General features: G+C 45.2%; 1 protein-coding gene across 3 annotated transcripts in view; it reads left to right on the top strand.

Annotated features, from left to right (window-relative positions):
• Window positions 1-15,230, top strand: part of RAB3GAP1 (RAB3 GTPase activating protein catalytic subunit 1) — a 289,227-nt gene that overhangs the window by 177,406 nt on the left and 96,591 nt on the right. For all 3 annotated transcript variants that reach the window (XM_063933781.1, XM_063933783.1, XM_063933782.1), the window contains exons 15-17: window positions 11,165-11,337; window positions 12,426-12,480; window positions 12,576-12,935. In XM_063933781.1, the coding sequence (XP_063789851.1) occupies window positions 11,165-11,337; window positions 12,426-12,480; window positions 12,576-12,935 (588 nt within the window). The remainder of the gene's footprint in view (window positions 1-11,164; window positions 11,338-12,425; window positions 12,481-12,575; window positions 12,936-15,230) is intronic.

Genomic DNA, 15,230 nt, shown 5'->3' with positions numbered 1-15,230 from the left:
GACCTCCAAGCTCCATTCAAGTAAAGGGGAGCAAATCGGGCGGGGGGGGGGGGGGCACAGAAATTTGGTGCATATATATTGTATTTAACAGCAGCGCTTTTACACATATATCGTTTGGTGGGATATATGGGCGCTGGGGTGTGAGCTGGCATACTCCCTCTGTGTTTTCTCTATCCGGGCTTCCTTGTGGGTCTGTCCCCTAGCTGAGACAGTGTGTGTGTGTTGGTGTGTCGGTACTACGTGTCGGCATGTCTGAAGCTGAGTGTTACTCCCCGGAGGAGGTGGCTGGGGGCGCAGATACGGGTCTGGAGATGGCTCTGTCGGCACAGCTGACACCTGATTTGCTTACGATGTTAAGTGCACTTAATACAAATGTGCCCTCATTGTCTAAGAGATTGGATAAATCGGAGTCTCAGACACAAGTGTGGAGGAAATCCATGGAGGATGCTTTGTCTCAGGTGCAGGCCCCGTCAGGGTCGCAAAAGCGTTCGTTTACCCAGATGGTAGATACGGATACCGACACGGATTCTGATTCCGATGTCGACTTCACTGAGGCTACCTTACACCCAAGGCTAGTTAAGAGTATTCAGTACATGATTGTGGCTATTAAAGATGTTTTACGTATCTCTGACGAACCTGCGGTGCAGGAAACAAGGATTTGTTTGTTTAAAGGGAAAAAACCTGAGGTGAAGTTTCCCCCCTTTCATGAAATGAATACTCTTTGTGAAAAGGCTTGGGAGTCCCCGGACAAGAGGTGGCAGATTCCCAAGAGAATTTTAATGGCGTATCCTTTCCCCTCTGATGACGGGGACAAATGGGAGTCGTCTCCGAATGTCGACAAGGCTCTATCCCGTTTGTCTAAAAAGGTGGCGCCTCCGTCCCCTGACACGGCAGCTCTCAAGGATCCGGCGGATCGCAAGCTGGAGACGTCTCTAAAGGCCATTTTCGCTAATACGGGTGAATTGCTCAGACCTGCTGTGGCGTCGGTATGGGTGAGTAGTGCTATTGCTAAATGGGCTGAGAATTTAGCTTCTGATATGGATACCCTTGATAAAGATAATGTTCTTTTGACTCTTGGTTATATCAAGGACGCTGCTGATTACCCGAAGGATGCGGCGAGGGATGTTGGTCTCTTGGGATCAAGAGCCAATGCCATGGCGATCTCGGCCAGGAGGGCGCTGTGGATCCATCAATGGAATGCTGATGCCGACTCCAAGAAAGCTATGGAAGCTCTCCCCTTCAAAGGTAGTGTCTTGTTTGGTGACGGCTTTTCTGACATGGTGTCTACCGCGACTGCGGGTAAGTCATCTTTTCTTCCTTATGTTCCCACACAGCAGAAAAAGGCACCCCATCAGCAGATGCAGTCCTTTCGTCCAAATAAATACAAGCGAGGAAAAGGCTCGTCCTTCCTCGCTTCAAAGGGTAGAGGACGGGGAAGAAAGTCGCCTGCAGTATCAGGCGCCCAGGACCAAAAGTCCTCCCCCGCCTCTACCAAGTCCACCGCATGACGCTGGGGCTCCCCTGGGGGAGTCCGGACCGGTGGGGGGCCGTCTGCAGATCTTCAGTCAGGTCTGGGTTCAATCAGGCCTGGATCCTTGGTTCCTAGAAATAGTGTCTCAGGGATACAGGCTGGAGTTTCAGGAGATGCCCCCTCACCGCTTTTTCATTTCGGCCTTGCCAATGTCTCTTCCGGACAGGGAGGTCGTGAAGGCAGCAATACAAAAGTTGTGTCAACAGAGGGTCATTGTTCCCGTTCCCCCGTCCCAACGGGGGGAGGGGTTCTACTCGAGCCTCTTTGTTGTACCGAAGCCGGACGGTTCGGTCAGACCTATTCTGAACCTAAAATCTCTCAATCCTTACTTGAAAGTTTTCAAGTTCAAGATGGAATCTCTTCGAGCTGTGCTTTCCAGCCTAGAAGGGGGGGATTTTATGGCGTCAGTCGATATAAAGGATGCCTACTTACACGTCCCGATATATCCTCCGCATCAGGCTTTCCTCAGGTTTGCGGTACAGGATTGTCATTACCAATTTCAGACGTTGCCGTTTGGGCTTTCCATGGCCCCAACGATTTTCACCAAAGTCATGGCGGAAATTATGGTTCTCCTTCGCAAACATGGGGTTACAATTATCCCATACTTGAACGATCTCCTGATAAAGGTGAGGTCCACGGAAAAATTGTTAAGAAATGTGGAATTGTCTCTGTCGGTTCTGCGACAACACGGTTGGGTTCTAAATTTACCAAAGTCTCAGTTGATTCCGACCACTCGACTGCCCTTTCTGGGCATGATTCTAGATACGGAGTTACAGAGAGTGTTTCTTCCGGAAGACAAAGCTTCTGAGGCCGACAAGTGTTTTGATTCATCAGTGTACTCGGGTTCTGGGGATAATGGTTGCGGCGTACGAAGCCATTCCGTTTGGCAGGTTTCATGCCCGGGTGTTTCAGTGGGATCTGCTGAGCAAATGGTCCGGGTCTCACCTGCACATGTACCGGAAAATAAGTCTATCTTCCATGGCCAGGATTTCTCTCCTGTGGTGGCTGCAAATTTCTCACCTTCTAGGAGGGCGCCAATTCGGAATCCAGGACTGGGTCCTACTGACAACAGATGCAAGTCTCCGAGGCTGGGGCGCAGTCACCCAAGGAAGAAATTTCTAGGGGAAATGGTCAGACCAGGAATCTTGCTCCACATAAATGTCCTCGAGTTAAGAGCCATTTACAATGGCCTGCTACAAGCAAAGGGCCTTCTTCAGGGTCGACCTGTCCTGATCCAGTCGGACAACATAACAGCGGTGGCGCATGTAAACCATCAAGGTGGAACAAGACGCAGGGCGGCTATGGTGGAGGCCACAAGAATCCTTCGCTGGGCGGAACAGCACGTGAGCGCTCTGTCAGCAGTTTTCCTCCCGGGAGTGGACAACTGGGAAGCAGACTTCCTCAGCAGACACGATCTCCATCCGGGAGAGTGGGCTCTTCACCAAGAGGTATTTGCAGAAGTAACGAAGCGTTGGGGAATTCCTCTGATAGACATGATGGCGTCTCACCTCAACAAGAAGCTTCCGAGGTATTGTTCCAGGTCAAGGGACCCTCAAGCCAGTGCAGTGGATGCCCTAGTGACTCCGTGGGTGTTTCAGTCGGTATACGTGTTCCCTCCACTTCCTCTCATTCCAAAGGTGCTGGGAATCATACGACGAGCAAAGGTTCAGGCGATTCTCGTAGTTCCAGATTGGCCGCGCAGGGCCTGGTATCCGGATCTTCAGGAATTATTGGTGGAAGATCCTTGGCCGCTCCCTCTAAGAGAGGACCTGTTATTGCAGGGTCCATGCGTATTTCCGGACTTACCGCGGCTGCGCTTGACGGCATGGAAGTTGAGCGTCAAATTTTAGCTCGAGAAGGTATTCCTGGGGAGGTCATCCCCACTCTCCTTAAGGCGAGGAAGGAGGTTAGGGCGAAACATCACCGTATTTGGAGGAAGTATGTTTCGTGGTGTGAGACCAAAACTGCTCCTGCGGAGGAATTTCACTTGGGTCGGTTCCCACATTTTTTGCAGGCAGGCGTCGATGCAGGCCTGAAATTGGGTTCCATCAAAGTGCAGATTTCGGCTTTATCTATTTTCTTTCAGAAGGAATTGGCCGTCCTTCCAGAGGTTCAGACTTTTGTGAAGGGAGTGCTGCATATCCATCCTCCATTTGTACCGCCTGTGGCGCTGTGGGATCTTGAAGTGGTCTTGCAGTTTCTTATGTCTCCCTGGTTTGAACCTTTGCGTAAGGTTGAGTTAAAGTTTCTCACTTGGAAGGTAGTCATGCTTTTGGTTCTGGCGTCTGCCAGGCGAGTGTCAGAGTTGGCGGCCTAATCTCACAAGAGTCCATATTTGATCTTCCATTCGGATAGAGCAGAATTGAGGACTCGTCAACAATTTCTGCCGAAGGTGGTTTTTTCCTTTCACATTAACCAACCGATTGTGGTACCTGTGGCTACGGATGCTGTGGCTGTTCCAAAGTATCTTGATGTTGTAAGAGCTTTGAAGATTTACGTCGCCAGAACGGCTCTTGCCAGGAAAACTGAGGCTCTCTTTGTCCTGTATGCTTCCAACAAGATTGGAAATCCTGCTTCTAAGCAGACTATTGCACGCTGGATTTGTAGTACGATTCAACAAGCTCATTCTTCGGCTGGGTTACCGTTGCCGAAGTCAGTAAAGGCCCATTTTACCAGAAAAGTGGGCTCGTCTTGGGCGGCTGCCCGAGGGGTCTCGGCACTTCAGCTTTGCCAAGCTGCTACTTGGTCGGGTTCAAACACCTTTGCTAAGTTTTAGAAGTTTGATACCCTGGCTGGTGAGGACCTCATGTTTGCTCAATTGGTGCTGCAGAGTCGTCCGCACTCTCCCACCCGTTCTGGAGCTTTGGTATAGACCCCATGGTCCTTTTGGATTCCCCAGCATCCTCTAGGACGAAAGAGAAAATAGGATTTTAGTACCTACCGGTAAATCCTTTTCTCCTAGTCCGTAGAGGATGCTGGGCGCCCTTCCCAGTGCGGACTATTACTTGCAGGGTATTATTGCTGGTTAAATTTGTTTACACGCGGGTTGTGTATTAGTTGTTTTCAGCTTGTTGCTGTTGTTAATTCATACTGTTATCTGGTTTCCTGATACTCCGGTTGTACGGTATGTTGTGGTGTGGGCTGGTAGTTTTTCTCGCCCTTGGTTATACAAAAATCCTTTCCTCAAAATGTCCGTCTCTCCTGGGCACAGTTCCTATAACTGAGGTCTGGAGGAGGGGCATAGAGGGAGGAGCCAGTTCACACCCAGTCAAAGTCTTTTCAGTGTGCCCAAGCTCCTGCGGATTCCGTCTATACCCCATGGTCCTTTTGGAGTCCCCAGCATCCTCTACAGACTAGGAGAAAAGGATTTACCGGTAGGTACTAAAATCCTATTATCGCACTGCACCCCTGAATCGCTCTCTAGCTTCAAGGTACATTTGTCACTGGCTTCCAGCTTCCAGCAGTGTTGGGTGTTACCATCTGTCTTCAGCGGTGCTTCATCTCATCTCCAACGATATTCATTTATCGTCCTGCATACCATACCACACAACATCGGACCACAGTATCTACCAATGCTCACCATCGAACGGTTGCTCTACTGGTGAGTTCAGCGTATCTTTCCTCACACCGGTTCCGTCCGGTAGTCTCTGGCAATCCTGTCTACATCATTTCAACCTCAGTGCATCAGTGCCTATTTCAAACTCCTGTTTACCACCTACTGTGCAGTACTTGCCGTTCCTCATTACAGCGGTTAACTGTGGCCACGGACTTTCCAAATCCGTATATTGGCAAGGACTTTACCATCTTGTTCTGCATAGCCACAGTCTCAAATACCACTTGCATTCCCAGGAACTGTACTGCATTTTTATTCTGCACTCACTGTTGATGATTCTCATTGCCAAGAGTTATACTGTGTGTTCAATAAACTGTCTGTTATAATTTTACTCCGTTGTTGTGGTCACGACTTTGGGTTCAAGGTATCTAATCATACTTAATGTCTAGGAACCTAATTTCACCTCCACGGTTCACCTACACACCAGCCCCTACAACTGAGGCTTCCCCCAGTCAGCCTCAACCCTCAGTTGTGACAAAGTTCTACAAATGTGATACCCTGGCCAAAGAGGATACCCAGTTTGGGCAGGTGGTGCTGCAGATGTCTCCGCACATTCCCACCCGTTCTGAAAGCTTTGAGACATCCCCATCATACTAATGCAACCCCAATATCCCTTATGGATGCTAGAGAAAATAGGATTTTAATACCTACCAGTAAATCCTTTTCTCGTAGTCCATAAGGGATATTGGGCATCCGCCTCTGTGTGGTGACTTTCTGCAGGTTCTCTCTTCTGTGTTACCTGTTCAGCTGTTGCTGTTATGTTGCCAGCAGTTGCTGGCCCGGTTATGTTATGGTGTGCTGGTGTGTAAATCTCACCACACTTATTGTTATGTTCCTTCTCTCAAGTATATCATTTCTCCTTCGGGCACTGTTTTACCTATAACTGCCTGTGGGAGAGGGCATAGAGGGGAGGAGCCAGCACACCCAGTGGAAGAAATTTAAAGTGCACTGGCTCCTTTGGACCCCGTCTATACCCATCGTACTAATGTGTCCCCAATATCCCTTATGGACTACGAGAAAAGGATTTACAAGTAGGTATTAAAATCCTATTTATATTTATTAGACGCTACAAGTGTTTCGCAGCGCCATACAAAGGTCAGTACAGGGAGACAAAACTTAGCATTACAGTAAATAAATAACAAAAATAGAGTGCAGGTAACAAAGAGCACCACAATTCTAAAAACATAATACAGCTAAGATGTAAGTAGCGAAGGAGTAATCAGCGTACTACTTGGGGCTGGTCGCCATAGATGAGCCTTGACCAGCAGGAAACATGGTAATTCTTTTTCCGTTAGTGCTATTTACGTTGTTACGTACCTGTAAATGCGTTCTGGCATGTAAAGTGTGCTAAAGCTTAGGCAGAAGCCCCAGTATTGGCACCTTGGAGTACATGTAAAATCCAGTTATTTTTGGGGAAAGGAACTCTTTAATTAGATCTGAAACACCAGCCAAAATGCGCAGATTACAAACATTGATGCGCATTTCAGTGCTTAGAACATATCTGTGGGGCATAGTTTTATACACATATAGGGGTATATGCAATTAGCGGCGAATCGCGGCAATTTATCGGCCGTTTTTTAATTCGACCGTCTAATTTCGGCAAGTGGGTGCCGAAATTGACCATATTCAATGAAAAACGGATTCGACAGTCCCGCTGACGAAAAACAGCCGATTTGACGGATTTTGTTCCGATTTTTAAAAAACAGGAAATAACGGGAAAAAAATGGCGTGGGGTCCCCCCTCCAAAGCATAACCAGCCTCGGGCTCTTCGAGCCGGTCCTGGTTCTAAAAATCCGGGGGGAAAAATGTCATGGGATCCCCCGTATTTTTAAAACCAGCACCGGGCTCTGCGCCTGGTGCTGGTGCAAAAAATACGGGGGACAAAAAGAGTAGGGGTCCCCCGTATTTTTTACACCAGCATCGGGCTCCACTAGCTGGACAGATAATGCCACAGCCGGGGGTCACTTTTATACAGCGCCCTGCGGCCGTGGCATTAAAGTATCCAACTAGTCATCCCTGGCCGGGGTACCCTGGGGGAGTGGGGACCCCTTCAATCAAGGGGTCCCCCCCCCCAGCCACCCAAGGGCCAGGGGTGAAGCCCGAGGCTGCCCCCCCATCCAAGGGCTGCGGATGGGGGGCTGATAGCCTTTGGAAAAATGAAAGAATATTGGTTTTTTCAGTAGTACTACAAGTCCCAGCTGCTACTCTGCTGCTACTACAACTCTGCTGATTGGCTGTATGCGCGTCTGCTGTCAGACAGCGCATCGCAAAGCCTCTCCATTAGTTTCAATGGTGGGAACTTTGCGGGTAGCGGTGGGGTTACCCGCGGTCAGCCGCTGACCGCGGGTGACCTCACCGCTGACGCAAAGTTCCCACCATTGAATATAATGGAGAGGCTTTGCGATGCGCTGTCTGACAGCAGACGCGCATACAGCCAATCAGCAGAGTGCCACGAAGTAGCGCTACCTGATTGGCTGAAGGGACCTTCTGTGACAGCAGTCACGTGGGGTCCCGGCATTCGTGGAAAGGGGTCCCATGTGTAAACATGGGACCCCTTTCAGTCCGTTTGGTCCGGGTGTTCGTTTCTTTTTTTTGCCAAGTACGTGGATTATAACCTGGACACTGGATTGAGGTGAGTATAATTTTATTCACAGGTACCCCGGATTCTACTTGGACAAGTGGACCGAACGTCGTGTCAACATAGGTAAGTATGTGTGTGTCGGCAGGTGTGAAATAAAGTTGTACTTTCACGGTGTGCGTGTCCTGTTTTTATTTGGGTATTTTTCCCCCAGTAGAACTACAGGTACCAGCGGGCCCGTTTTTCTCCCGCATGCTGGTACTTGTGGTTCTCCAAGTACCAGCTTGCGGGGGAGGCTTGCTGGGACTTGTAGTACTACTGGAAAAAACAATATTCTTTCATTTTTCCAAAGGCTATCAGCCCCCCATCCGCAGCCCTTGGATGGGGGGGGACAGCCTCGGGCTTCACCCCTGGCCCTTGAGTGGCTGGGGGGGACCCCTTGATTGAAGGGGTCCCCACTCCTCCAGGGTACCCCGGCCAGGGGTGACTAGTTGGATATTTAATGCCACGGCCGCAGGGCGCTGTATAAAAGTGATCCCCGGCTGTGGCATTATCTGTCCAGCTAGTGGAGCCCGATGCTGGTGTAAAAAATACGGGGGACCCCTACTCTTTTTGTCCCCCGTATTTTTTGCACCAGCACCAGGCGCAGAGCCCGGTGCTGGTTTTAAAAATACAGGGGATCCCCTGTCCGTTTTTCCCCCGGATTTTTAGAACCAGGACCGGCTCGAAGAGCCAGAGGCTGGTTATGCTTTGGAGGGGGGACCCCACGCCATTTTTCCATTTTTTTTCGGGATTTTACCATTCCATTTAAAAAATAAATAAATAAAAAAAAATATTTTTAAAAATATATAAATAATACTTGTGCCTCCAAAATAGACAAACCAAGTACCTAATCCCTTCTAATATAAATAGATATGCTATTACCAATAAAAAAAACACCAAAAAAAACATGTTTTAAATTTTTTTTATTAGATTCCCCCACCAAAGTGTGGCGGATTGAAAATGACGTATTTACTGTCTAAAAGCACTGTTGTCGAATTTCCAAACTTCAATTGAATATACTTTTGGCGAATTGCTGCATTTGTACTATTGCAGAAATGTCGAATTTGACAAATGTCGAATTTCAAAAAGTCGAATTTTGAAAGTCCGTTTTTTTGACGGAAAGTACTGAATTGCATTGTCGATTTTTTTTTTTGGGCGAAAAAGTCCAGTTTTTCGACAATTTCGGGAATTCGACCGCAATTGCATATACCCCATAATATCTGTGTATAAAATATATATGTAATATACAAACATTTCTTCACTGTGACAGCTGAAGGGTTTTTATTGAAATTGTTTGGTGTATCCCTGGAGTAAGAGGAAGTTTTATCTTGTTTTATGCACTTATAAAGAAATGGAAAAATATCCAGCACTAAGGATTATTTAGTGAGAAACAAATGATTAGGAGATCAACCAGACACATTAAGTTTTTCTCTGTAAGATTCAACGTAGAATAATCTATTCGTTTATACAGGTGGTGCTATCTTTTGACTCAAATGTTTATGCAAGGAGTAATTTAAGGGAAGTGCATTCATATATCCTATATTTACAGAAATAGTGAAAAACAATATTTTATTTGATATGCCTTTAAAATAAGTGAAGGTATCAGACAAACATAACATATTTATTATGTAGTAAATTATCAACAATAAGGGCCTAATTCAGTAAGGATTGCAGATTCTGCTTAATCTACAATCCTTGCAATTGTATGCTGGGCCGCCCATCGCAGGGCAAGGCCACCCAGCATGCTACCCACCCACTGCGATAATGCTCTAATTGCAATAGCAACACAATTAGAGTGTGGTCGCAGAAACCAGTGAAGCCTCCTGCCGGCGTAGCCTGACTGTGATGGCAGGAGACTCGCCGCCATTTTTTTCATCGCTACGCCCCAAAAACGACACCAAACATGCCCCCATTTCCCCCGACACCACCCCAAAAACGTCAGTCGTCACCCCAAGAACGCAGGCAGAGGCGTTCTCAGTTAATGCGTGGCATCCGTTACTGAAATTGCAGTCACTTTCCGATTGCGATGTGACCTGAATCAGCCCCTAAGACATAAATGTATATTCCTATAAAGTTTCCAGATTGAACAATATAGTTATAATTTTATTTTCTACTTTAAAGATAGAAATATTGTACCCTGGGCAGGGTTCAATTTAGCAAAAAGTATTCAAATTATAGGTAAAGAAAGTGTGAATTGGAAGGGGGGTGGGTAAGAATAAAGTGATTAAAAACTACTGTGCTCCCTCAATATTTTCCTGTTTTCAGTTTAGTCTGTAGGACAAATCCAATTAGCTGCGGGGTTTACTCGATTCAGTTAGCTGTGGGAACACTTAACGCTAAGCCCTAAATGGTGGATTCATCCGCGTTATAATGTACCCTCTGCATATAACGCACAGTGAAAACCATTAGATTACACATTTTATAAGGAATCAGCAAGTCACTGCACGTTACTAGAGGTTTTACCATGCAGGGAAAAGGCTAAATAATTCAACAGCTCCAGGCGTTAAACCTGGATCTTTCACTGCGCGGCTACCCTGCGGTTATTCAATATGCCCCATGTGCAGACTGTACAAGCTGCCTCTTAGCTACTGCTCACAGCTACTAGTCACACACATATATAATAGACATAAAAGGGTATGGGTCGTTGGGTTGACCCAACTTAGTTCGACACACCTTAGGTCGACCACTGGAGGTCGACATTCCCATTAGGTCAACATGTACTAGGTCGACAAGTCAAAAGGTCGATATGATGTTTTTGACTGTTTTTGGTGTCTTGTTCTCCGTAAAGTGACGGGGAACCCAAATTAGTGCACTGTGTTCGCTTGCCATGCTTCGAGCAAGGTGCCTCACTCCGCTACCGCTTCGCTCGGTACATATTACCATTCCAATCGTGGATTGTTAAGTATGAAAAAAAAAAAAAAAAAAAAAAAAAAAAATTTAAAAACTCATGTCGACCTTTTGACCTAACGACTGTAACCCACATAAAAACAATATTTATTGAGGAGGTGGACAGTGCAGCAGCAAACGCAGATGCGCGTTTCGCTTGCCTATTTTCTCAAGGCTGAGAATGTTTATGGCTTTTTGTTTTATGCATTCTCCTTTTGTCCACAGTCTTATTAACATATTTTTAGCTGATCGGTTTAACAATTTATGATCATCTGAAATAGAGGATTTTCAGACATTACTACATGTTATTTGTAAAGGTAAGCTATATAGGGGAATGCTGTTGCTTTAAATGTGAGTAATTTTTATTTTGCAGGAGCCTGATTCAGAAATTATGCATATTCCAAGCCATCTGTCCCTGGCTATTAGACTAACTCATTTGTAATGCAACAATGCTCAAATTATTGTAAAGCGCCTGAATTATGTATGCTGGATATAATTGTTTCCCTCTGCGCAGAACCTGTACAGCCAGCTCAAGTCCGCACCGTCAGACAGCCTGACCTACAAGCTGGCACTGTGCCTGTGTATGGTCAACTTCTACCATGGAGGGGTGCGAGGGCTCGCCCACTTGTGGCAGGAGTTCGTGCTGGAGATGCGCTATCGCTGGGAGAACAATTATCTGATATCAGGGTGGGTATTTTCAGTACCATGTAACATATAATGTCTTTTTTCTTCTGATTCACATTAAAAAGTATATCTGAAATCCCAATTATAAAGAGTTTATTTTCACTATATTTTTCTATAAATATAAAGTGTAATATTCAAAACAAAGAAATGTAATACTTTTCTAACCCTCATATCGGCACAGACCTATGGATATGAACAGTTTATGCCTATAGATGGCAGAATGATAGGTAATGCTCTTACTCCTTTCCTCAGGCTACAGTACTCGTTTAAAATTGATGTTACCTTATTGAAATCTTTATACTGGGTACAAAAATGTACTAGCTCCAGTTACTTGAAAGCAGAATTCTTCCTGAAATTGCCTCCTTAAAATGCAGCAATTCCCCGCTCTTCCGATGCCTGGATTGCATAAATCCAACATGTTGGAAATCCTTGATTTGCCAATTCTGACCAAAAATGATTGGTGAATCTGTGATTTTGCCGATTCTCAGACGGATCGCCGATATTCGGATCAGCATGAGCAAACAGAGATTTGCAGCCCTGATGTATGACCCACATTAGCTTCCAATTCAAGGTCTTCTCCATTTGGTGATTTATTATAATGGAAATTCTAGATTTCTCGATTGTCATTACCATACAAGAACTTCACCATAGGAGCATTCCAATAATGTCAGTATTGTTTTTAGCAGGGCGGATGAGCGCAACAAAGCCCCTTGCGGGCTCAGTGGCGAGCTGCGCTCGCCACAGGTTCTATTCCCACTCTATTGGTGTCATGGACACCAACGAGTGGGAATAGTCCCTGTTAGTGTAGCTGTTGGTACTGTGACCGGCGGTCACATAACTACATCCCATAGTAGCCACCTCTTCTTCTTTCTGTGTCCCCTCATTTTACTTATACAAACTAATTAATAAAAATTATTGAAGTAAAAAATATGGATACTAGTTGAAAATCCTAATATGACATTTATTGTCTCTTCTGTCTTGGTGAGAGACATTACTCACTTCATGTCTTCTGTTTGTGCAGAGCTTCAGTCAGGTTTCAATGTGCTTCTGCGTATTCAGTGGGTTTTTATTGCCTATTTCTTATTTCCTAGATTAAATAATGGACCTCCAGATCTAAAGTGCTGCTTACTTCACCAGAAGCTCCAGGTATGTGTTTTATATTTGTTGTGTGATGCAACTGTACTCTCTCTTTGACTTTTATGATTCTACAGTAAATTAACATCTACCTTCCTGCCCCTCAGATGTTGAATTGCTGCATTGAGAGGAAGAAGGCGAGAGATGATAGCAAGAAGGGGAATATTCCCAACTGCTCCTCCGATTCTGCCCTAAACAGTACAGCGAATGAGCCCGCAGAATCGGAGAAAAGCAAGTACGACGTAGGGAAGTCCTGGGACTCCTGGAGTGACAGTGAAGAGGAATTCTTTGAGTGTCACAGTGACACAGAGGAACTGAAAGACAACGGACAGGAAGCTACAAGGAAATTATCTGCCAAAGAGGATGCAAAAGAGACCTCTGCGTTAAAGCCCGATGGCCGTTTACACCAGTCTGGAAACTTGACCTTGTTAAACACTGGAGAACCTCTGTACATTCCAGTCACACAGGTAAAGCCATAATTTTTACTTATTGATCTTCATGTACCTTTACGTTCTATTTTAAACTCTAGTTTTGGTGCTTTGGGCACAGGGAGACGGTGACTAAATCAAGGTCACAAGGAAACCAATCTGGGATTCACGCCAGGGACTCCTGAAGTCCTGTTGTGTTGGCCAGTGGCAATGCTACCACCTCTTACTAGTCTGGATATCTCAATGACAAACTGCAAACTTTCCTCCAGAAATAGTGACATAGACAGAGATTATAGTCTTACACTTTCTGCTTAGTAAATCATTTAGTAAATGCCATATTTCACCAATAAACATAAACAAAAAGAAATTAAACATTTGACGTGTTTCACCCATAGTTTAGTCTGACAATTAAAAGTACTATGTATCACATTTATGCTGTATTAATAACTACTAGCACAGTTCTCTAAATATATGTATGTGCATTTCCTGTATAAGATGCATGTCACCTGCGTGCACCAAGCATCCTGCTCTGCCCAATAGGAGTTTGTGCTGTGACACTGTAAAAGGGTGTGGATTATTAGATCTACACTAAAAAGGTCTACAATCAATAGGTAGACCACTAATGGTTGACATTCATTAGCTCGACAGGGTCAAAAGGTTGACATGGAAATGGTCAACACACAAAAAAGGTGACCCTTATTTATTTAATTTTTTTTTGGGGGGGGGTGTTTTGTCACTTTTCTGCCACAAACAAGCCTCGTTAGTGCACCACGTCCCCTCGCATGTCTCGCCATGCTTCGAGCAAGGTGCCTCGATTTGCTGCCTTTGCGTTCGGCACAGGTTACTATTCCCAGTCGTAGTCCACGTGGATGGTAAAGTATGAATAAGTGCAAAAAATGTAAATATAATTTTAAAAACTTGCGTCGGCATTGTCATGTTGACCTTTTGACCCTATTAACTCAATGCATGTCGACCATTAGTGGTCTACCTAGTGACTGTAGACCCATTTTAGTGTATATCTATAGACCAGATACCCTGGAAAAGGAGCAGGGAGCCGCTGTGTCCTGCTAGTGAGGACTCCAGGAAATATTTGCTTTTCTCTTTACTTGCTAGTACTGTAGGTGTCATTATGTAGTATGCTAAATTTTTTCTGTATGTTGCCCCATATATTGTAGAAGTGATTTTGTGTGTTTTAGATCTAAGGTCAGGATAAGAGAGGCCTTGTAGTGTTGCCCTTGATAATATCAGACCCATCGTATGTGAGGGGCCACAAGCCAGTATTATTTACCAACAAGTCTCATAATAATCTGGTTGATTTCAAACACATTATTACCGGCACATGTTGGAGCAATGCTTTGCTGTGTATTAGGACAATTGCCCAGTATCGGTTCTGGTTTGCATGGCTCATCACATGTACAATCATATATCGTCCTGGTCATGTTTAATGTTGGATCATGTTTTTGGATAGTGACCATTTCTAACCTTTCAATGAAGTTCACTTTACTTAAAATATTGGATGAAACTTCAACCTGTTAATACTTCTCATTTGTTTGATATGGGTGTTATAGCATGTACCCCACAATCACTTTGTTGGCAAAACAGTAATAAAACCAAGCATGTGAAGCTTACTGTGCATTATAAACACAGCGCCTGGCTAATGTTCAGTGTGATTGTGTCTGCGGGCAGTGTATCAAAGAAGCTGACTGGCCTGCAGAGCTTTCTGATTAATATTAGTGTCCTCCTCACTGTTAGATATGGGCAAAATCCTATTAGATTTCGGCCAATTAAAACAGCCGGATTTTGCGTTTAATGACCGATGGTCATTATCGCAGTATCCAATTAGAGGCCATTTTGACCGGCCGAAATTAGACCTGCGATCGCACAAAAGCACATGGGATTGGGGATAAGTCCCTTATCCCATGTGTTATCACGGCTGTGACGGCCCCTTATTGTGGATTATGCTTCGGGTGCCTGAGGCACCCGAAACATAATCCTGGATAAGTGCCGGCATCGGGGCTAATAGGGTAGTCCCCCCGGTGATCCTATTCTGTGTGCTAAAAACATTCTATTTATAAAGTCCACTCAAAAGTGATTTTTCTGTTTTATGAGGAACTATTCTGTAAGAAACTTAATGGTCTCACCAGCACAATAGAGCACAAAGTGTTCTTACTCCCTAGCAAAAGATGCTGATTAAGTCTTGCTCCTAGGAATTGTGGGTAGTGTCATGCAAATGACCGTTATTTTTATGATTACACAGTATTTAGCGAGAACCTGTCGTCGTGTTTGCAAAAATTGTTAGTTACATAGTGTATGGACAGCTTTTTCCGTGTACAA

Source organism: Pseudophryne corroboree, chromosome 7, assembly GCF_028390025.1.
Source record: "Pseudophryne corroboree isolate aPseCor3 chromosome 7, aPseCor3.hap2, whole genome shotgun sequence".
Taxonomy (NCBI): Eukaryota; Metazoa; Chordata; class Amphibia; order Anura; family Myobatrachidae; genus Pseudophryne; species Pseudophryne corroboree.
Note: the sequence above shows the minus strand (reverse complement) of the source record. Positions and strands in the feature narration are given on the sequence as shown.